At 39.8% G+C, this 24,779-nt stretch overlaps 1 protein-coding gene across 1 annotated transcript in view; it reads right to left on the bottom strand.

The window, feature by feature from the left end:
- The window catches only part of ITGAV (integrin subunit alpha V), a 102,819-nt gene extending 94,429 nt beyond the window's left edge, over window positions 1-8,390 (bottom strand). The window contains exon 1 of the mRNA XM_044242501.1: window positions 7,935-8,390. Within this exon, the coding sequence (XP_044098436.1) occupies window positions 7,935-8,119 (185 nt within the window). The 5' untranslated portion in view covers window positions 8,120-8,390. The remainder of the gene's footprint in view (window positions 1-7,934) is intronic.
- Between the last annotated feature and the right edge of the window lie 16,389 nt (window positions 8,391-24,779).

The following is a 24,779-nucleotide window of genomic DNA, read 5'->3' as shown; positions in this document are numbered from 1 at the left end:
TGCACATGACTTCAGTGCTGTGGATAATAGCCAGGTTCCAGAAGAGGACAGAAAAGGTGCTCTCAGAATCCGCCCAGCAATCTACAAGCAAAACTCATTTCTGGACCACCATCATAGTGCATGTTACAGAATCTTCTGTAATTTTTTTTCAAAGCTATTCCTCCTACTTTATAATAAATCACTTCCTTGAAAGTAGGAGGCTCTAATTTATCTATGCATCTGCCACATCACCAGCACTTAAGAAAAGTTTTTGACTTTTTAAAATTTTTTTGAAGATTTTATTTATTTATTTGAAACAGAGAGCATGAAGGAGGGGGGGAGGCACTGAGGGAGAGGGAGAACCAGGCTCCCCGCTAAGCAGCGAGACTGATCCAGGGCTCAATGCCAGGACCCTGAGATCATGATCTGAGGTGAAGGTAGATGCTTAACCAAATAAGTCACCTAGGTGCCCCAAGAAAATTTTTTTAAACTGACAGGTAAGTAGCAAGTAAATTGGATAGTTACAGGTCTCAATCTTAAAATAGCCATGTATAAACAGGCCATTTCCACTCTCACCAATCCCTTTAGAATGCAGAAATCATCCTCTATTAAACATCCAATTATTTAAATTATCCTTAAAATAATTTATATAACATATTTCTTCTTAACCTTGGATTTCAGATACTTTCTTTACTTGGGCCCTGTAAGACAGAGAGAGGGCTGAGAAGTTACTAGTGGACGTGGACTTCAGCAAAGACAGAAAAGGGATACAGTAGAAGAGTTATGAATGAAAACTGCACTCCACTGGCAGCACAAAGCTCACCTTCCTTGGATAAGACAAGGAACAAGGCTGCTGCTTTTCATCAGAGCATTTGCACATTGAAAGCATGAAATGATAGTAATTAGATGTACTAAATGGCTGTTCACCAGGTTTTCCTAAGCTTACCTTCATGTGCAGTCTTGCACATTGGTGAAATGCCACAGAAATGGTGGGATAATATAAAAGGAATGTGTAAGCATTGTCAATTTACAAATGCTGTGTTAATGGGGGGAAAAAAGCTGAGGAATAAAAGTGCTTTGTCCAAAGTGTCAACATGATATTTAAGTTACTTTTAAGGAGTATTACAGAAAGTTCAGAAACTTTCTGTAAAAAATGGAAAATGGAAAGATGGAAAAAGTAAACTACCTTAGACAAATGTTAAGTCCTAAGAGGGGGTTGTATAGAAGAAAAATTAAATATTTGTAGAGAATAGGGTATAGGATAATTTTTTTAAAAAGGATATTTGAGAATATTAAGGAATATAAAAACAACACATATTACAGAAAACAAAAGCCTGTTGATGTGTATTTGGAGGGTAAATTTTATGTCATACGTATTTTTCTGCCACAATAGTGGAATAGCCTGTTAATGAAATGCTTTCTAAAAATTAAGTAAACATTACTTTAAGTTTATCTAAGAATTAATGTCTACAACAGCTTAGTTAGGATAAGGGAAGCCACAGTACTGAGAAAATTTTGCAATATAAGCAACACTGTCTGATAATCTGATACTACAGGTTATATCACCAATATAAATTAATTTAGAAAGTCACTTCTAAATCTCTGAGCCTCAGTTTCTTCTTCTATGTAACAATGCCCACTCTAAGTACTTTCAAAAAATTTCTGAATGTGGATAGTAGACAACAGAAAAATCTGAAAGCATCATAAAAGTACAAAATGATGGCACTGGAATTAAAAACAATTAATAAAACACTCTCTAATAAAATAAGAAATATAATAGTTAAAATCTGTTTTCAAGAGGACTTTTTTTTCCCACTTCCTCAAAGAACCAGTAATTAACTTAAATGCAAGATCTCAATAGAAGAAAAGGAAGTAGAGTACCAAATAGGGGACTTGCAACATTTCCTGACAAGGGGTTAGTTGAGGCTAACAAGAGATTTCACTGCTTAGCAGCAAAAATCTGAAGCTAAACAACTTAGTTTCATATGCCTGCAGCCTTCTCCTGGACTCCATCTCCCTCCAAAAAGTTTACCCAAGAACAGTATCAGGATCCTCATCCTCACCCTTCTTCTCAAATGACTTGAGACATTTCCATTATATGATTTATACATTACAGTTTACATACCTGAGCACACTATTAATTAAAATTATGCCAATAAATTCTAAAAGATAAAGGGCAGAGTGTGTGCTGGGAAAGGAAGGAGGAGGAGTAGAAGAAAGAGGGAGAGGGAGAGGCGAGAAAGTGAGGGAGAAGGTGGGGGGGCAGAGGACAGAGAAGAGAAAGAGGGAAGAAAGGCAGAGAAGAGGTGGGGAGAAGAAAACAAGGAGAGATGGGGAGGGAGAGCGAAGAGGAAGTGAGAGAAGCAAGAGGATGAGAGAAACCAGCCAGGAGGATGCCCTTGGGATGCACTTCCTATCCAAAATGTACTTTAAGGGCAGCTGCTTCAGGGTATGTGACCTTCAGTACCAAGGAGAGGCAACCAGCCAAACAATGACAAGTACATTTTTTAAACCCTCCAAATGAACGAAGTTATTTGGCTGCTTTCAGCACTGACTTCTCCAAGATAAAGCATGTTTAATATAGTTGGCTGACTCTGGTTTGACCAATGAATGAGGCTTGAACAAAAGCAACTTTATAAAAATTATCATCTGCATATATAGAAAAATGTGTATAAAATAGCATGAATATTTTTTCAGAGCTGTAATTCCAGTCTCGGATTTACTTTTCATTAAAAAGAAAAAAAAAAAAAGCTACAGAGTCAACATTTATATGATGTAAAACAGCACAGTAACTGTAAATTCTATGCACTTTCCATTTTCTCTTATAAGGTCTTATAAATCCAGGGTCTTAATCAAGAGAAATCAACATAGAGTTTGGTTTTTAAATAACGAGGCTGTAGTCTATATATTATTTATGATAAGAATAAAGAACCGGGGCGCCTGGGTGGCTCAGTGGGTTAAAGCCTCTGCCTTCGGCTCAGGTCATGATCCCAGGGTCCTGGGATTGAGCCCCACATCGGGCTCTCTGCTAAGCAGAGAGCCCGCTTCCCTCTCTCTCTCTGCCTGCTCTCTGCCTACTTATGATCTCTGTCAACTAAATAAATAAAATCTTTTAAAAAAAAAAGAAAAAGAATAAAGAACCAAATAGCCAAATCCACACTAAGTTCACAAAAATGAGCAGGCATCACCTTGTAAAGGGTTATGAAGATGGTTACGATGGTGAGGGGGAGAAATGGCGCAAGAACATTGAAAAGGACATTTGGACTGTGACAGACTGAAAGGGTTTTCATCCAAGTAAAGCAGTCTGGACTTCCACTGCTGAGGAAATTTTAGTAGAATACCAGATCAAAAAGACACTTCAGAAAGATAAAACCATCAGGAAAAAGTAAGATCTAAGAGCCAAATGGTGGGCAAAGTGATAAAAATCTGAGTGCCACAGACCACACTTTGGACTGTGCTGAAATAAGGAGGCTGATGTCGAAATGGAAGACAGAGATGAATGCAAGAAACATTAACAACCAAGATTTCTAGGACCTTCTGTCTGGTGACTAATCACTGACTAATATTAGGGGAGTACAAGAAGAGAGACAAAGAAAAATAGAAAATGAGAGGGAGGAATATGAAATTATTTCCAGGGCAACAAGAGAAAATGATGGCACCAGTAATAGAAACAAAGGTGCAACTGACCCCATTTGGTGAAAGGGATCATTTTTAGTTGAGATAAGATGGGCTAGTCAAGGAGAAATGATCCACAAGCTGTTGGAATATGAAGGTGGAGCTCTATTTTTAAGTCCAAGATGCTGCCAGAGCAGCAGTTTTATTTTAAAAGCTCTCCAGGTGCTACAAACAGGAAGTTAGATGGAGAACTACAGAATGTTCTGCAAGACCTGTGCTGAGGGCATACTCACCCTCACCTTGTCCTTGGGGTCACAGAAACATGAAGTAACAGTAAATATGCTTCGTTAGCATATTTTGTATCTATTTAATATCTATTTATTTATTCAAGACAGAGTGCAAGTGCACGGAGGGGCAGTGGAAGGTGGAGGTGAGAAGCAGACTCCCCTCCGAGCCAGGAGACTGACTGGGCCTGGATCTCAGATCTCACCACCCTGAGACCATGACCTGAAATCAAGATGCTGATACTTAACTGACTGAGCCACCGAGGGGCCCCAGGATTCATTAGTGTTAAACAGAAAAAATGGCAAGAATTCTAATCCAGTGTTGCTCATTATAGCATTATTTAAAATAAATGCAGATGTAAAATGAGAACTGTATAACTTCTATTTGAAGAATAAGGAAGAAAATCATCCAATTACTTTCTTCTCAAAAATTTAAATTTGAATAGGAAAATTAAATGGGATTTGAATTTCATACACTGTCTTTTGATTCCACCTTGCCCTCTTCCCCACACCAATCCACCCTTAACAAATAAAGACTGAAAAGTGGAGGTACCTGCGTGGCTCAGCCAGTTAAGCACCTGCCTTCAGCTCAGGTCACAAAGGATCATAGGCTCCTGGGATCAAGCCATGTTAAGCAGGGAGCATTCTTCTCCTTCTCCCCTGCCACACTCTCTCTCAAGTAAATAAATTTTAAAATCTTAAAAAAAAAAAAAAATGACTGAAAACCCTTCTGGCCTCAGTGTCCTCATTCGTAAGAATGAGTTTATCCACTTCCCTATTTCCTCTGGTGGCTTATGCTATATAGAGTGAAGTGAGAGATCATATGTACGTAAGTAAACTGCTTTATAATTTATAGACTTACCAACATAAGATCATTATTATAATTAAACCTGGGACACAATTTTTAATTTTTCCAATTATTCCCCAAAGGATAAATGTGACGTTACTCCATGGCCTATACATGATCCTTAAATTTTATGCAAGTTTGGCAATATGGTCACTGTAAATTAATGCATACAAGAAAAACAATTATAGAATGCTAACTCTTCATTTTTCAGAATTTTTAAAACACAATTCTTGTGACTTTTCACTTTAAACCTAGGACTCATTACTGGGGGATTTTCTTGAGGCGTCCCCTTAATATTTTTCCTTAGTAATTTATTTTTCCTTTTTTTTAATAAACAGTGATTCATTACTTTTCACCTAAATACGGAAATAATTCAATACCAATTTTTTAAAACAACAAAGTGAAACCTAAGATAATTGCTGTGGGTACTTATTTTTTTTTTAAGATTTTATTTTATTTTTATTTATGTTAGAGAGAGACAGAGGGAGCACTCGATGGGGCAGGGAGTAGGGCCAGAGAAAGAGGGAAAGTCGGAAACCAAGCAGACTCTGGTGCTGAGGAACAGCGCAGAGTCTGATACAGGACTCAATCTCAGGACCCTGAGGATCACTACAGGAGTAGAAAGCTACAGTTTGGGTGCTCTACTGACTGAGCCACCCAGAAGCCCCTCCCCCACCCACCCACCCCCAACTGCTGTAGGTATTTAGACACGGAAAGAAACCAGAAGGGACAGGAGAAGACTTCATTACTGTTGCTTCCTCATTAATCCAGGCATTCTTCCTTCAGAAGAAAGGAATCTTTAATTAGCAAACATTTTTTTATTATGTGGATATTTTTTCTTTTAGAAGTTTATAATCCTACCAAATAATAACAACAATAAGCGCAGCTGCTAATAGAAAAGGCATCCTCATATACCTTGGATCCCAGTGCTTGTTAAATTTAAAGGCATCTTTTACAAAATTAAGCATAATTTTACATTAATCTTTGTTAAATCTGAAAAGCTCAGTAACTAGAAATCTGTTTCTATGTATTTTGGGTTTCGTTTTTTGTTGTTGTTTTTTTTTAATCTCAAGATTGATGTCTATTTTTTAAGGTAGGCTACATCTAGACCTCACCTGTCTATCAGTTATAAAGTCACTGATGAACACTTCAAAATATTACATGAAATCAAACCAAGTTCAATTTTACCTTACCATTCATTGTAGGCTGGCATGAGAAGTCATGTAACTTATGGGTTCATAATATACTCAATGACTATAATGATTAGTCAAAGATTAGCCATCCAGCCTTGTAATCAAAAATAGTAAACAACTCAAGCCAACCATTCAATATTACTGCATTTTCCATTTTCCAACAACACTTCAAGTTTATCATCTTGTCATTTTCTTTACACTACTAAACTCAGAGGGTTGCCAGAAAATTACTCCCACCTTTTGCAAAACATTCCAACTATGAAGTATTTAAATGCTAACTCTTGCTAATTTTAAAGTATCAACTCTTGACAGGTCTTTTCAAAACTATTAGAATTTCTGTACAAATTAAATCTAAAAGAGCACCACTAAGAACTAAAATCTGTACCATAAGGCACCTGGGTGGCTGAGTGGGTTAAGCTTCTGCCTTTGGCTCAGGTCATGATCTCAGGGTTCTGGAATCGAGTTCCGCATCGGGGTCTCTGCTTGGCAGGGAACTTGTTTCCTCCTCTCTCTCTGCCTGCCTCTCTGCCTACTTGTGATCTCTCTTTGTCAAATAAATAAAATCTTAAATAAAATAAAATCTGTACCATAAAGGCACACACTTAAAAATACCTGGAAAAAAAAAAAACTTTTAAATAACAGGTAAGACTGGCAAAATGATTAAATTAAATGAGAAGACAGAAAACGTTTTCCAAGTTAACGATTATTTTTTATCATTCTGGAAAATTTGTGCTCAACAAAAAGGACTGAACCTGGAGACAACAAACAAAACTGAGTTCATGACATAAAATGTCTAGTTTCCACTAACTGCTTCCAACCAACTTACTGCTGCAAAGGTTTTCACTACAATGAATGATAATCAACACTCGCACTATTAAGAAGAAATCCTGCTGAATGTTACAACAGTCATAAAATAATATTTAGATCAAACTCAAATTAGGCACGAATGAGTTGGAAAAATGGTCCTATCCGAGTGCACCATCAAAATTATCCCCTCTCCCCCCACCTCAAAAGTAATATCTTCATTATAGAAGGGGGGGAAATGTTGCAATTTCTAAGAGGTTGCAAAGAGTCCTAAAGATAGTTTTGCTTCTTGAAAACAAGATTTAAACACCATAAGACATCTAGTGAACATTTATTAAATAAGTACTTCTAACGCTAATATGGGGGTGAGGTGGTGACAATGAGGTCATCGTTTGGTAAAGTCAGAGACAACTCTGAATCCAATAATGACATTAACTCTTGTTACAAATCCTGAAGGCCTTTGAAACGCGAAACACTGGCAGTTTGAAAACATAACTGAATTGTTAAATACTGCAGTATTCAAATGACCTGAAGTGAATGAAAACTCAGCAAACACCCTTGTTCTTTCTGAACAATGACCTAAATAATGAATCACTATAAAAAGAACACAGGACACATTCAATGCATCTGTTCACTCTCACATGTGCAAAGGTCTGTCAGTACCGGAGATAAGACACAATGAATTTACTACGACAGTCTGGTCATTTTAGTCATCAGAAAGTCTGTAAAAGGAGTAAATGAGAAACAGGCGGAAAGTGTGGGGGAGGGCTTGCGCAGGGAGAGCGAAAGGGGCTGGTGTTCAAGTCCGTGAAGCGGACCGAGTCCGGGGAAGGCGAACGGGTACCCGAGGAAAAGAAGTTCGGAAACGGGACCATCCGAGTCCCGAGTCCCCCGGACACCAGCAGAGGCTGCGCGGAGTCCGGCGGGACCAGCCTTTGTTGCTTTCCACCTCCCCCGAATTGTAAGCACAAGTCTACCTCAAAGCTGGTCCTCTGGGGAGAGGAGAGGGGAACTGAGGAGACGGGTGGGTGCCGCGGGGGTTCACGTCCCCCAGATATTTCATCCCCCAACAAGCTAACCCCCCGGTGGCGGGTGGGGGGTACAGACAGACCGACGCCGGGATCCCTCCCGGAGACTCTCCCTCGGGAAACGCAGGGTGGGTGCGCGCGGTGGGGGAGGGGGCTGATTCCCCTTCCCAGGGCGGCCACTTACGAAGACGCGCTGGGCACGAAGAAATCCACCGCGAAGCCGAAGTAACTTCCCTCGGGGCCGGAGTATTCGGCAGGACTGTCCACGTCGAGGTTGAAGGCGCCGCAAAGAGGCAGCAGGAATCCGGGAAGAAGGAACAGGAGGCGGCGAGGGCGAAGGCGCAGTCGCTGCCGCGGCGGAGAAGGCATCGCCGAAGTGCGCGCGGGGCGCCGAGGCCGGAGCCGCGGCCACCCCTCCCGGAGCGCACGTTGACCGCGGCCCGCCGCCGCTTTCGCACGCCGAAACTTGCCCGTCACTCGCTCGGCGGCGAGTCCCGGACACCGCCGGAGGAAGCAGGAGGGCTGAGCTGCCGAGCTGCCGAGCGGCCGCCCGGGAAGTGGGGCGCAGGGCGCGCGGGGCGGGGACAGCAGCGGCGGCGGCCCCTCGCCTCCCTTCAGCTCGGCCGCCCAGCGCCTCGGTTCGCGCTGGGGACTGCGCGGGTGAGCGCCTCACCCCCAGCTGGAGCGCGGCGGCGGGCGGGGGGAGGAGGCGGGGAAGGGGGAGGGGCCGGCCCCGGAGGCCGGGCCGCCGCGCGCCGGAGGAAGTGGGGGAGGAGAGTCGTCCTGCGCCCGGGGAGAGCTGAGCGCACTTCCGTGCGCGTTGTCGCCTCCCGTGCCGGGAGTGAGGTGCCTGCGCCGAAGCCCTGGTCCCTCCGAGTCCCCAGCAGCGCTGGCGCTATGGAGCGAGGGCCTCTGACCCAGCTCAAAGGGGATAGGGGTGGGCGAAGGGCTGGCGGAGCATCCCAACCCGCCCACGTCCAAGGGCACCCGGCACTCCCCGGTCCCGCCGGGAACTCCGTGCGACTTTTGTTAAGAGCCGAGGAAAGCTTTATTCGCCTCTCTGTTTCTGCTTCTTAAAACCCTGGCAGGCTCTCACAGACGAAACTCTATAATTAACGGTCGTTTTCCTCCCCCACTCTCCCATACACACTGAACTTAATTATAAACTTCAAAATGCTAGCACAGCCTCTTCCAGGCGAATTGTGTTAAAGCTGACCTGGAAGGACTGGCAAGGCGAAGAATTGGCAGGAACAGTTTTAAATCAAGTAGGACTAGTCGAAACCCTAAGTTTATTAGCTGACGTTGTGAGATTTCAAATAACTCTCATTGAATTAAGACATTTGAGTAGAAGTACTAGTTTAGAGTTGGAGGAAGGAATGTGCACATTTGAAGTAAGGCCTCTCTGGACATGTTGCTTTTGGTGTGTTTCGCGGCGTCCAGGTTTCTGACAGTAGGATTGAGAGACGAGGGCAGGAACCCTATCTCTGTCTTTATAGTCTGTAGTCCTACCACCTTGCCAAGCAGAGAGTGAGCGATCAATAAAACGTTGAATGGACATGAAATGACCGGTAAACTCTGGCCAGGGACCTGACTCCTATACTGTGTATCATGTGCTGAAGAATTTGGTGAACAAGACAAGAAAGTATAAATGTATTGTATAGACCATAAAAACTTAAAAGTACTAGAACAGTAATTTTGGATCATTTTCCGAAAATAGCTATTAAAACTCAATCACACTCTCTGACCTTCTCCTCGCTCATTCTCTCTCTCACTGTCTCTCTCTCTCAAATAAATAAAATAAAATCTTTAAAAAAAAATCAATCACAATGCACATTAATCTCATAGCTTTTAATTAATCCTGTGAAGGAATATGTATGTAAGGAGAAATGAAATGGCTAGTTTGAATTTATAATACTTAATTGGTTTATATATATTGATTCTTAAATTTGTCTAAAAAATATGCAGCAAAACCTTGGCCATGTTTCACAGACCATGGCCCAGCACAATTGTCTAAAGGAAATTACCATGTGAGACAGATGATCCTACACAAATACACAAAAATACAAATGTACATTTCTCCTGTGTTCCAGATGCACCAAAGAGGTAAAAACTCGAAGGGGTTTTTATTCCCTAAAAGCCTGATAACCATCCTCTTGGAAATCCATCCAGACTGGAAAGGCAGAAGAGTGTGGAGGTTTAAACTTGGCTGCAACGAGTAAGCCCTCCCACTCCCCGACTTCTGATCCAGGACAGAGATCCAACAGATCAGGGGAAGGGAGGAAAAACACCAGAAAAAGGAAGAATCCAAAGCAATGGCAACACCTATGCCCACCAAAATTGAGTAAACTCGGGGCGCATGGGTGGCTCAGTAGGTTAAAGCCTCTGCCTTCAGCTCAGGTCATGATCTCAGGGTCCTGGGATTGAGCCCCACATAGAGCACCACATGGAGCTGCCCCGCACCGCCCCCAATCGGGCTCTCTGCTCAGCAAGGAGTCTGCTTCCCACCCCCTCACCCCCACCCCCATCCCTGCCTGCCTCTCTGCCTACTTGTGATCTATCAAATAAATAAATAAAATCTTTTCTTTTTTTAATTGAGTAAACTCAGGACCTCATTTCTAATAGGAGACAATGAATCAGACTAACCCAATACCTTAAGGCACTCTGGGTTATAAATGCAGGCATCTATGAGCGCCTGGGTGTCTCAGTTGGTTGGGTGACTGCTTTCAGCTCAGGTCATGATCCCAGGGTCCTGGGATCAAGCCCTGAGTTGGGTTCCCTGCTCAGCAGGGAGTCTGCTTCTCCCTCTCCCTCTGCCCTATCCTTTCCCTCTAATGCATGGGCAAGTGTGCACGCTCATGCGTTCTCTCTCTCACTCTCAAATAAATAAATGCAAGCTTTTTTTTTTTTTTAATCAGAGTAGTCATGCTTGAGCAGTCACCTACCAAGCACCTTGAAAATTGAGGGAATGTATTACAGTACGTATCAGTTCAGCCAGCACTTATTCAGGATTCACAATGTGCTAAGGTACTACATGCATGGGAGAGGGGGAAGCGTATTTTATTCTATGGAAGAAAACATATGCCTCTCCCCCAGTCCAATGACACTACTCTTTAACTACATTATAATAATTTCCCAACTTAAATGAACGGGATAATAATATATCTACATTAAGTATAATTTCCTTTTACAGAGGAAATAAAATATTAGATAGTAAAAAAGTATTTTGACTTCAAATTTTACCCTCTACCAATGTTGTCCTTTAATTAGAAGTTTGATTCCACTGGCTTCTGTAAATTCAAAAGCCTGAGTGAGTTCAATTCTGGAATTCATTCAGTACTAGTTCTGTAACCCTGGGCACATTCTGTGCCTCAGTTTTCTTATCTGTAAAATGGGAAGGATGATAGTACCTACCCATAGAATTGAATAGTACTTGTTGGCAATACTTTTACTACTATTAGTAGTTTAGTAAAGTAGTAATAGTATATTTCTATGACACTAAATTTGTATTATTACACTCTTAGTTCTCCTAATACCTATCCAACAGTTCTTTCAATAACCATAATCAAACTAGGACTACACTTGGCTTTGTCTCTGCCCCACAAAAGCACAGTCCTGTTATTCCAAAATAATGTAAGAAAAATTTCAAATTTTTCTCTCTCAACATCAAGGTGGATTCAGGTCATAACTTAGGATAACCCTCTGCAAACCCCTTTTTGCTAGTCTCCATTACTCTATGGCTTTAATCCACTAAACTCAATCCTACAGTGTTGCCGTTGGTTTTGTTGCTTTTTTTGTCGGACTCTCTCCTGCTTCTCCTCTCCCAGTTATGATTAATGAGGAAGATTTACTTGGCCCCTCAGGCTTCATCCCCACCCCCACCCCCAGTGCTGCCTTTTCCTATCTGAAAAGATAAGAAATGATTCCCAGCCAGAGCAGCACCGGGTGTTCCTTAGGTGGTTGGGAAAGGAAAGCAAGCAGAAAACTTGTTTGCTTTTGGGGTTTTGCTTCCTAATCTACACCGTGTTAGGATTATCCAAATCTTTGTCTTGATTTACTGCATTTCTTGTTCTACATAATCCCTGCATGATCTTACTCATCATGCACCACTTTCCACCTCTTACCACTTTCCACTTCACAAAGTAGCTTTAGCCATATTAAATTAATTACTTCCAGTTTCCCCACAAGAACATCTTGGTTCGCAGGGCTCTATCTTCCTAGAAAACATTGGCCTCCTCTTCAACCACTTCCCCCGGCCTTCTTCCTTCTGCCACAAACTTACAGAAGGTCCTCTACTTAGCTATTTTCTCCTTTTCTTTCAAGACATATATCAAGCTATATCATGTCCTCCACAAAGCCTATAAAGAACCATGACTTACTGTTTTTGTTTCCCTTGCCTTCAACACTGAGCCCAACAATGGAATTAATACTACTGTCCAAAGATTAAATAATAACTAACAAGTCTATTAAGTTTACTCATTGTGTGCTGAGCACTGTGCTAAGCATTCTCATACATACTAAATCACTTTTTAGTCACAAAATCCTATCACATAGGTTCTATTAGTAGTCCAAATATAAAGATGAAGAAACTGATTCTCTAGGAGACTGAATAATTTTTTCCAGCCATCACATATCTGTGTGGGCAAGGAAGGGAGCTAGTGATAATCTCCAAGGTCTTCCCCATGCCTGAGAACCTGGACCTTCAGTGACTTCCCCAGGCCAGCTAGGGTGATTGTTCATAAACCCCATGAAATGAAGTCATCTGGTCACATTCATTTATCTTTCTTCTACACTAGGCAGAATAAAGATGCCCACTGAACATAAACTGGCTCACATCCAAAAACATTAGAAATTAAAAGGGGAAACTTGTTCATTCTCATTTATAGGTCTAATCCTCATCATAACATTTTCATAATAGCGGGAATCAGTTATTTGTTGCCTTTAGATCAGACACTCCTTCTATATACTAGCAAAAATCGGTTACAAATGTAACATTCAGATAAATGCTGAGAAAAACGTGGAAATATCTTAGTTCTGCTGAAAGAAGGAGACAAAAATAACTAATCTTTTGAAGTTTCAAAAAATATGCAACTCTTCCTGTCTTGTTTTGTTTTTGTCTTTCAGTGGGTTTAACTTAAATAGATTATTGCTTAATCGAAATATTTGCTATCCAAGAAGCTTCTTTTGATTTTTTTACCCTGAGAACTAAATATGTTGGTAAGCCAAAGCAAATATGTACTGTCTTTTCTAATTTGATTAATAAGTAACATTTCACCATCTGAATATTTCCTTGCTTACCAACAAGCTTTCAGTTTATTCATTTCGCCAGCTTTTAAAATGTTAATCTTTTCTTTTTAAAGATTATTTATTTATTTATTTGACAGACAGAGATCACAAGTAGGCAGAGAAAGGAAGGGAAGCAGGCTCCCTGCTGAGCAGAGAGCCTGATGCAGGGCTTGATCCCAGGACCCTGGGATCATGACCTGAGCCAAAGGCAGAGGCTTTAACCCACTGAGCCACCCAGGCACACCTCATCTTTTCTATTTAATACCATGAGACTTAATGGTAAAACCAAAATTACCATATTGATTACTTTTGTATAAAAATCCTAAAACAGTAACATGTATAAATGCAAATATGAAAAAATTAATAATATCACTACATAACCTCAAGTACAAAGAGAAAGTTAGTAAATGGATCAAGAAATTATACATAAAACACATTGTTTTCACTAAAGTCAAACTTACATTTTAAATAACTAGTCATGTTTCCTCCTGGGGATGTATAATTATTGACCACCTTCCTTATGGTCCTATTGCCGTAAGACTTCTTTTTCCTTTTTCAATTTTAATTCAATTAATTTACATACAGTGTGTTATTAGTTTCAGAGGTAGAGGTCAGAGATTCATCAGTCTTATATAATACCCAGTGCTCATGGGGTACCTGGGTGGCTCAGTGGATTAAAGCCTCTGCCTTTGGCTCAGGTCATGATCCCAGGGTCCTGGGATGGAGCCCTCCATCGGGCTCTCTGCTCAGCAGGGAGCCTGCTTCCTCCTCCCTCTCTCTCTGCCTGCCTCTCTGCCTACTTGTGATCTCTATCTGTCAAATAAAATAAATAAAATCTTAAAAAAAAAATACCCAGTGCTCATTACAACTCATGCCCTCCTTAATGCCCATCACCCAGTTACCCCATCTCCCTACTCCCTATCCCTTCCAGCAACCCTCGGTTTTCTTCCTACGATTAAGAATCTCTTATGGTTTATCTACCTCTCTGATTTTGTCTTGTTTTATTTTCTCTCCCTTCCTCAATGGTCCTCTGTTTTGTTTCTTAAAGTCCACATATGAGTGAGATAATATAATAATTGTCTTTCTCTGATTAACTTTTTTTGCTTAGGATAATACCCTCTACATTTTTTTCGATGGCTGAGTAATATTCCATTGTATATATATATATATATATATATATATATATATATATATATATACACCACATCTTCTTTATGCATTCATCTGTTGATGGACATCTGGGCTCTTCCCATAGTTTGGCTATTGTGGACATTGCTGCTATGAACATTGGTGTGCAGGTGCCTCTTTGGAGCACTACATGTGTATCTTTGGAGTAAACATCTAGTAGTGCAATTGTTGGGTTGTAGGGTAGCTCTATGTTCAACTGTTTTTCAGAGTGGCTGCACCAGCTTGCATTCCCACCAATAGTGTAGGAGGGTTCCCCTTTCTCTGCATCCTCACCAACATCTGTTATTTCTTGCCTTGTTCATTTTAGCCATTCTGATTGGCATGAGGCGGTATCTCATTGTGGTTTTGATTTGTATTTCCCTGATGCCAAGTGACACTGAACATTTCTTCATGTGTCTTAGCCATTTCTATGTCTTTTCTGGAGAAATGTCTGTTCATGTGGAAGAGTCTTTTTTCAAACAATCTTTCAGGGTTTGAATAAACTAAGATAGAAGATACAGTAGAAAACTGAGATCCAAAGCATCAAATCAGAAGTCACAACACAAAGTAACTTTAATACCTGTAAATAGGAAAACAAGCACTTGGAATTCTGTGCCCAAAGGGAGCAGAGCATGGTGGCCAGGAAGCTTTGGTAAGGTAAGTACCTGTGCAGGTCTCTTCAAGTCTTCCAAATGTGCCATGATCACCACTTCCTCTATCCCCAAAGCTTTTTTTCTTTTCTTTTCTTTTCTTTTTCTTTTTCAATCTGGAATATCTTCTTTCACCTGCTCTCCCACCCCAGTTCCGCCCAAATTTCAGCATTTGGCCTAAGACTCAACTTTTCCAGGAAGCTTTACATTGCTTCAGTTTCTCCCTTCTCTTCAAAATGACTTGTATTTCCAAGTCTCACCCACTCACAACTTAGCATTTAATTATTCTTGTACTTATTTTCTGGTGTTTTGACAGTATTTGAATAAAATTCTATTTAATATTAATTCTTGATGTTTTCAGACATCTAGTATTTTTTCTAATAAAATTATCAGTTCCTTAAATATAAGAGCCGTGTTTTCTCAATTTATATATTCTCCCACAATATTGAATGCAGTGCTAAATTTATATTTCAAAAAATCACAAAAAACTTGTTAAAGAGGGACGCCTGGGTGGCTCAGTTGGTTGAGCGGCTGCCTTCGGCTCAGGTCGTGATCCCAGCGTCCTGGGATCGAGTCCCGCATCGGGCTCCTTGCTTGGCAGGGAGCCTGCTTCTCCCTCTGCCTCTGCCTGCCTCTCTGTCTGCCTGTGCTTACTCTCGCTTCTCTCTCTATGACAAATAAATAAATAAATAATCTTTAAAAAAAAAAAAAAAAACTTGTTAAAGAATTGTCTATAAAATTCCATGAGAGAACCAAACATGTTGATCTTTCCCACACATTTACTAAGGCATAACTGACAAATAAACATGTTGATCTTACCCATCATTAAATGTTCAGTGCCAAGCACAGTTCTTACTGAATTGTAAGAAACCAAGAAGTATTTGCTAAAGGATAAATAAACAAATGTAAGAATAAAATAGCAAGACAGGACTGGAAGAAATTATGCTGAGTGAAATAAGTCAAGCAGAGAGTCAATTATCCTATGGTTTCACTTACTTGTGGAGCATAAGGAATAACACGGAGGACACTGAGAAATGGAGAGGAGAAGTGAGTTGGGGGAAATCGGAGGGGGAGACAAACCATGAGAAACTGTGACTCTGAGAAACAAACTGAGGGTTTTGGAGGGAAGGGAGATGGGGGCTTGGGTGAGCCTGGTGGTGAGTATTATGGAAGGGCCCATATTGCATGGAGCACTGGGTGTGGTGTATAAACAATGAATTTCGGAACACTGAAAAGAAATAAAATAAAATGGAAAAAAAGAATAAAATAACAATTGTCAACTTTATAAATTGAACACAGGAAGGCAATAACTCAATAAATATTCTTCTATAAATGAATGAATGAATATATTTTCAAGAAGTAGAAAAGTCCAAGAATATCTAATAAGTTCATTTTATAACTAGGAAAGAAATAGGATTAAACTACTAACTTTATCTAGAAGAGTGCTTCCAAGATTTGTAGCTGTTTTTCATTCCTGGTTGCATTTTGGGATTAGGTCTTAGGGCTTATGAAGGAGATAAAAATTAATCACAAATGACAAGAAATGTCCTCTGCATTCCTGGAGTTCTCTGCATCTCATTGTGAAAAACCACTGTGCTCTAAAATGGGCATTTTCTTAAGTTTGTTTATTTAAGTAATGTCTACACCCAATGTGGGGCTCAAACTCACAACCCCAAGATCAAAAGTCTTATGCTCTTCCAACTGAGTCAACCAAGTACCCTGAGGCATTCTTTACTACAAGAACATGTCCGGTGGTTTTCCAAATTTCCCTTCAAATAATCAACATGTTGTACATATTTAAAAGGAAAACTATGTATATTATTTCATTTAAACTAATTAAAGATTATAGAGTCCTTTTATATTATAACTACCTAAGAGGATTTAATTTGTTTTAAAGTCTTGGAAGTGTGGATGTGTGTTAAGACATCAACTACATTTCTCAGTACAGCACTTGTAATACCAAAAAAATCCATGTTTGAAAAAGGGTAATACTGTCTAAATTACTTTTCTATCACTAAGAAGTCAAAAGACTCAGATAGAGCCTTAGATACAGAAACAAAGTGTTTGTCCTATATCCAGAATTAGCAAACACATTTTTAAAAATAATACATTGAATAAACAGAGTTTCAAAAGAACACTATGTTTTATTTATATCATGAGTTGTAAAAGGAATCATGGTATAATTTAAAATGCCTCTGGCACTTGATAAATGATTGCTAATATTTTCCTCCTACTAATCATTTTGTATAAATGTAGCCTTGCTGTTACTAGAAATTAGCACTCAAAACTTCTAATTCTTTTTTTCCTTCGGCTGAATGGTAATATAAACAGTCATAATCAGAAGATCTTTAAGAACTACAGTCTACAGAGTTTTATATATATTTATTCTTTTCCTTGGAAAAAATGGCAAGAAAGTGTCACTAATGACAAAGCACACCATTTTTATATCACATATGTATGTATGTCTACTATGTGTGTATAGTTCCTGAAATTCTTTTCCTTGGATACATGCTTTAATCCTACTATTATTTAGTAGTATGTCATCTAAATGATTATTGAAATTTTTTTTAGTAAGTAAAAATAAACTCCATATATCAAAAAGACATAGCTAAAACATATGTCTACAAAATAGAATTTTTCAGGAGAAATTTTAATATCAAGACCATAACAAGATGATATTATTATATCTACACAATACTATTAAAGTATGATACTATGTAATACTATTAGAGTATCATATGCCAGTGAATGTTATTGATGTTATGTAGCTTAGTATCCATTACATTGGTATTCACTTTTCCTTGCCCTATTATATAAAGAGCTATGTAAATCTGATTTTTAACACAAAACATAAATTTATTCCCATGACTATTGCATTATTTTTCTTTTGACTCACTCCATTTATACTGGTCTTATTAAAGAATATGTTAATCCTGCACGTATTCATTAGATATTTATTATTAAGTGTCCCCTATAAGCCTAACTCTGCAATTAGAGCTTGAATTACAAAGACAAATCAGATATGACACTTGCCAGGAACTTACGGTTTAATTAGACAAATACTTAGGTAAATAATATGAGCTTCAATTTATTAAGAGACATGTTTTACTATGTGCCAAGTGCTCTACTGAAATTCTGTATATGGATTATGCCCCTTCACAAAATACAATTACTGTATGTGGGTAATTTTACTCCATTTTACAGATGAGAGAAGTGTAGTGATATTAAAATATGCTCCCTTTGGGAGAACCTGACAGGCTCAGCTGGTAAAACATGCAACTCAAGATCTCAGGATCATGAGTTTAAACCCCACATTGGGTGTGGAGCCTACTTTTTAAAAAATTGTTTAAAATTTGCTCCCTTCAGTGTGTCTGGGAGACTCAATCAGCTGAGCATCTAGCTCTTAATCTCAGCTCAGGTCATGATCTCAGGGTTGTGCAATAGGGTAGAGCCTGCTTGGGATTCTCTCTCCCCCACTGCACCTGCCTTGTGTGTACTCTCTCTCTTTATCAAATAAATAAATAAATCTTAAAACTAAACTAAACTAAACTAAAATATGCTCCCTTCAAGACGTGGAGCAGAACTCCCCACCTCTTGAGTGTGGGCTGGAGTTCATGAATTGCTTTTAATGACTAGGATAAAGAAGTGACTGCACTTTCATTGCCTCAGTCATAAAAGACACATGACTTCCTTTGGCCCTCTCTCTCAGTTGGAAAGCCAGAAACCATCTGGTAAGAAAAAAACAAGCTACCTAGGGAAAGGCCCACATGGTGAGAACGTGAGTCCTCCGCCCAACAGCCACTTGAGTGGAATCCACAAAGTGGATTCTTCTTCCCCATCTGGCCTTCAGATGATGACATCCCCTAACAATGTTTAAACTCAAGAGAGATCCTGAGTTAAGACATTATCCCTCTAAACTGTTCTTTAGTTTCTGAGGCACAGAAACTGTGAAATAATCAATATCTGTTGCTTTGAGCCAATACATTTTGGGGACAATTTGTTACTGGGTAACAGATAAGTAACACAATGAGTTTGGAGAAGTTATACTATTTGTCATTAGGGTCACAGAGCAGGAAAGTGTTCAAGATGTCCCAGTCTATACAGCTAAAGTGACCATATAATTTATTGTCCAACAGGGACACTGTAGAGAGTAACAGAGATACTGATAATAATTATGTGGTACAAAAGCTATGTCCTGGAACTATCTAGAGGAACTGGGGCATAGAATCACTCTAATTAAAGCCTATGTTCCTTTCTGTTAGACTACTCCGTCTCCTGTATAATTAAGAATACACAGTGTGACCAGTTCAACACCAGAAGTAAAGTACAGGGAGAAGACAATCCATCTGGCCTGCAGAGACTTCTAGCTACCTCCCCAATATTCACTGTCCCCTTCTTGTTTGGTAACAAAATTCTTATATTCTGTGGTGACAGTAATATGTCTAGCTGGAAAAAACAAAACCCCCAAACCCCTGCATTTCCCAGCACACTTATAGATGCCTAGAAGATGTCAGTAGAAGTTGTTAGGTAGAGGGGCACCTTGGTGGCTCAGCTGGTTGAGTATTGAAACTTGGTTTGGCTCTGGTCATGATCTCATGGGTCCTGGGATCCAGTGTCATGTTGTCATTAGGCTCTGCACTCAGCAGGGAGTCTGCTTGGAGATTTGCTCCCTCCTCCCACCACCCTTCCACTGCTCTTTAAAATAAATAAATAAATCATTAAGAAAAAAAAAAAAAGTTGTCCAGTAGACCTACTAGCCTCTTAGAGGAGGGCTAGCTTAACTATCAGGAGCCCTTTTTCCTTTGTAATTTCTTTACAGTTGATGCCTGGGACGTGCATGTGATGGCTGGAGCTACGGTAGCCTCTGTGACAACATAAGGATGAACATGTGGTAAAAGAGCTCAAGGTATAAGAGCTCAAGTTACTGAACAGAAAGTCTGGGTTTCTGATAACCATGAACCCATCATTCCTGTCTTGGGCAGTAAACATGCAGATTATATTCTAAAAGAGAAAAATATACTTCTCTCTTTGTTTAAGCAGATATTGCTAGCGTTTTCAGTTACACTTTAACCTACGATATACCCACCTTAATTCCTCAACCAATAGATTTAAATTTGAGTACCAAACATCTGTATTTTTACCCTATTTGATATAAATGATTCTGGATATATTGACCATTCTTCCTCCTTTTTAAAAAAGTACCTAAAACAGAAGCATTATCTGACAGTTTTCTTCTTCTCCTCCTCCTCCTCCTCCTTCTTCTCCTCTTCCTCCTTCTTCTTCTTCCTGAGAGAGAGAGAGAGTAGAGAGGGACAGAGGAAGAAGGAGAGAGAATCCTAAGCAGGCTCCAAGCTCAGTGTGGAGCCCCACTTGATGGGGCTTAATCTCATGACCCTGAGATAATGAAATGAGCCAAAACACAGAGTTTGATGCTCAACCCACTGAGCCAACCAAGTGCCCCAACAGTTTTCTTGATTTTACAAATAAGTTCACTTTTTAGTGCCTAATGCAGGTTTACATGCTCTATGGAAGCTCTTTCAATTGTTGATTTCAATAAAACAAATATGAGTTAAGTTCTTATGAGCAATACTCTTAGATCAGCTGGTACCTTTACCAATTTTGTTCCTTCTAAATGATTCATTTGAGGGGTTTTTTAAGCTCTCCACTCTTACTTCCTCTAAAAACTTGAATACCAATTAGGATTTCCACCTTTCAGTCATTATGGAAATGTGCCAGGGGATTTTCATGAAATGTTAAATATTTGGATTTAATAGGAAATGATTACATTCACTAAGAAGTTAGATACAGAGCTCTTAATCACATAATTGCATTAGGTCTAGCTCATAGAAGCATAAAAGAATTAAATAAAAGGTATGATGCATGTTCAGCGTTGTTGTGAATCCTAAAGGTATTTCTACAGGTTTTTGTTTCCCTTCGAGTTTAAGAAAAAATAATTACTATTGTGGGGTTTGTTACATTAATGCTACCCTAGGGATAAATGAGATTCTTTAAGAAACTGGGGTATATTTTTTATTCTGGCTATTTTAGGTCAGTTAATCTATTTCAGTTTAAACAGTTTAAAATTTTTAAACAGTTACTGTAGGGGCACCTGGGAGGTAAAGTCAGCTAAGCATCCAGCTCTTGGTTTCAGCCCAGGCCTTTATCTCAGAGTCCTGAGATCAAGCCCCATGTCGGCTCTGTGCTCAGCTCAGAGTCTGCTGAAGACTCTCTCCTCCTCTGACCCTCCCCCACCACTCTCTCTCTCTAAGATAAATAATTTTTTAAAATATATATCTTTTAAAAATTTACTGTAACAATATGCTCCCTATAGAGAATAAATATTTTCATACATCAAAAAAAAAAAAAATCCAGGATAAGACTATAGAAGAAATCTTCAAGGACAACCTAACAATTATGTCTGAACCAAAATGAAGTGGTTAATGACATTCACTAAGAATAATTTAAACTTGGGGCACCTGGGTGGCTCAGTGGGTTAAGCCTCTGCCTTCGGCTCAAGTCATGATCCCAGGGTCCTAGGATCAAGCCCCGCATCAGGCTCTCTCCTTGGCAGGGAGCCTGCTTCCACCCCTCTCTCTCTGCCTGCCTCTCTGCCTACTTGTGACCTCTGTCTGTCAAATAAATAAATAAATTCTTTAAAAAAATAATAGTAATTTAAACTAAACTAATGACAGAGATGATTTGATAGAGATCTGTGTTGTCTAATAGAACTTTCAGCAATGATGGAAATATTCTGTATCTATACAGTCTCAAATACTCGTATCAGCCACACATGGCTATGGAGCACTTAGTCACGTGTGTGGCTGAAAAATGTGGCTGAGAAATTAAATTAAATTTCAAATTCTATTTAATTTTAAGAGCCATGTGTAGCTAGTGGCTAGGTGGTATTCACACAGAGGTAAAAGAACCAGACTGGTTGGATTCTGAAGTCCCTTCCAACTTGATACTACCACAAATGATGAATGGTTAAACTTTATTTCTTCCCCTTGTCTTTATTCTGCACCAAATTTTCCCTGTTTCTAATATCTAGAAGTAAATAATTCATTAATTTAGTCATCACAGAACTACAATGTGCCAAGTGTGATGGAAAAAAACCAAACTCTTTTCTGGCATTAACATTTCTAACCTTCCTGATTTTCCTTCTTACTGCCTTCATTAGCCCTTCCTTTGGGACACCTTTCTCATCTTCAGATGTGGTGGCTAGGTAGCAGGGTATGGAGACCATACCTAAATGCTGGAATTTCCAGACTCACCGGAGATATCTGTGCTCGGATAGAGCAAAGCCACAGGAACCGATGGGCTCATGCAGAAGCACTAAGTGTTCTGACTCAGATTCAAGGTGATTTAAAGTAAATAGGGCGATATTATTTGCACATCTGAGATATGTTCCTGGTGGGCTGGAATTCCCACTCTCACCAGCATCTTTCCCAATGTTTCCCAAGACTCATGCAGGGGACTCTGCATCTGGTCTGTTCACCCAACCTCCACATACCCTCGCTCCACCCAAACATGGAACATGGTCCCTTTTACATTGATTCCAAAAAGCAGCCTAAAACCAAGGTGGTCACATGCAACAGAATTCAGTAGAAAGTTTGAGGGTGATGGTGGATAGAGTAGGTTGCGGTGAATATTAGATTTGTTCTTTAAAGCCCTCAGCATTCCCTCTGTGGGAGCCCCTCCTGTGTGTGTCTCATTCTCAGACTCCTGACCTCCCATCATGTTGTTTGCACCCACCTCCTCCAAACACTCTTTTCTCTTCTCCTCACTCTTGGGCCCCCATTTCTTCCCTACGGGCCAAGGCTCTGTCTAAATCTTTCTCATTTCTATATCCTGAACAATTGAGTCTTCTTTGTTTTGCCCAATTTTTCCAAAACATGTTTGGGACTTACATCGTCAGATTCAATTTTCCAAGTAAAAAACTAACTGAAAAATATCTTCTTACCTGAAAAAAAATATTCTGGCTCCAGATTTTAAAATAAAATTTTCTCTTTTTCATATAACTCTATATTACTCTAAAGTAATTTCAGAGAAGACTCGTCATAAAATTAATAAAAAGTGTTGTGGAGACTGGAAGGCAGGGCTCTTGAGAAGCATTTATGTTTTCATTATATCGTAGCCATAACCAGTGTGGGCTACATGAGATTCTGTAAACAGGTCTGAGAATCTCACAACCTACATACACTATCGTCTTCTATAGGAAATATTTCATGAACATTGGAAAATGGCATGACAAACATTTGGAAAACAAATCATATAAAAATGAAAGCTGTACGAATTCAAAATGTGTTTGAGGGGTGCCAGGTGGCTCAGTCAGTCAAACGTGTGACTCTTGATCTCAGCTCAGGTCTTGATCTGAGGGTCATGAGTTCAAGCCGTGTACTGGGCTCCACAATGGGCATAGAACCTACTTAAATATGTAAATAAGTAAGTAAATAAATACATTTATTTTTTAAAAAATAAAATAAAATAAGAATTCAGCCATACTGTGAGGATATAATGTTACATAGAGAAAATGGAAATTTAAAAGGAAAAAAATTTTTTTTCTTTGAGTTGACTTACAGAAACAACTAGGTAATAATAATAATGTTGACAACATTATGCCATGTCACCTAGAGTACCTTTCCATGATGCCATCAGGTAGATTCACATATGCTTTCACTGAGTGTAAAGCTTTCCTGGGACAGTACTACATGTAAGACACCATGTGGCAGATCCTACAGGGCCTTCAGGAATGACGTGTTTGTTAGGTTTCGTTCAGTTGCAAGTACCAATAACCCAACACACATTAGCTAAAGCAAAAAGAGAATCGATTGCTTCACATAATCAGGAAACTCAGGGTTGGCTCTGGCTTCAAACACAGCATATTTCCCAAGGAATGTTGTCCCCATGCCCTTCCTCATTTCCTCCTCTTTTCCAGCTCTGTTTCTTTCTTTGTTTCGGTCTTATCCTCTCCTAGTGCTTCAGGCTAGGTTGCAGATGTTAACTATCTGCAGATTACTATCTGCAATCTTAGGTTATGCGTCATAGTTTACCAATCCCATCCTAGATGAAAAGGCTCTCTTCCTCTCAAATAAACATATCGACTCCAGGCAAGGATTCTTACTGGCCCTATTTATAATAACTGCTCACCATTGAACCAATTACTATGTTCAGAGAAGGGAGATACTATGATTGGCCATGCCTTGGTCAGATGATCACTCCTATGGCAAGGCTGTGACACAGCACAGTAGTAAATAGGATTTTCTTAACAATTCAGGGAGGAGCAAGGGTGGTTCTGCAAAGAAGGGGATGAAACCACACATACAATACAATATGTGCCCCCTGTGGATTAACATGTCTTGTCCTCAAGGAGTTTTCCTTTCTTAGTAGTTATGTAAGAGAAAAAAAAAATCCCCGTATGTGCTCCAAAATTATTATTTATGAGTTGTTGTTTTTTTTTGAGAGAAAACAAAAGAGAGCATATGCTCTCTTGGGGGAAGGGGTAAAGGGAGAGGGAGAGAGAGAATCCCAAGCAGGCTCCCCACACACAGCATGGAGCCCTCCCCGCAGCCCCCACCCAGGACTCTATTTCAAGACAAGGGATCATGACTGAGCTGAAATCAGGAGTCTGACACTTAAGTGACTGACCCATGCAAGCACCCATGCCCAAAGCTTTTAATTTCAATGTTAATCAGTTATCTAGATTATAAAACATTTAAAGATCCCCCCCCTTGTTATTCTTTTTTTTTTTTTTTTTTAAGATTTTTTATTTGTTTCTTTGAGAGAGATCACAATTAGGCAGAGAGGCAGACAGAGAGAGAGAGGGAGAAGCAGGGTCCCTGCTGAGCAGAGAGTCTGATCCCAGGGCCCTGGGATCATGACCTCAGCCTAAGGCAGAGGCTTAACCCACTGAGACACCCAGGTGCCCCCCC

This window comes from Neovison vison, chromosome 3 (assembly GCF_020171115.1).
Source record: "Neovison vison isolate M4711 chromosome 3, ASM_NN_V1, whole genome shotgun sequence".
In the NCBI taxonomy this organism is placed as follows: domain Eukaryota; kingdom Metazoa; phylum Chordata; class Mammalia; order Carnivora; family Mustelidae; genus Neogale; species Neogale vison.
This window is presented reverse-complemented; position numbering and strand designations above follow the sequence as displayed.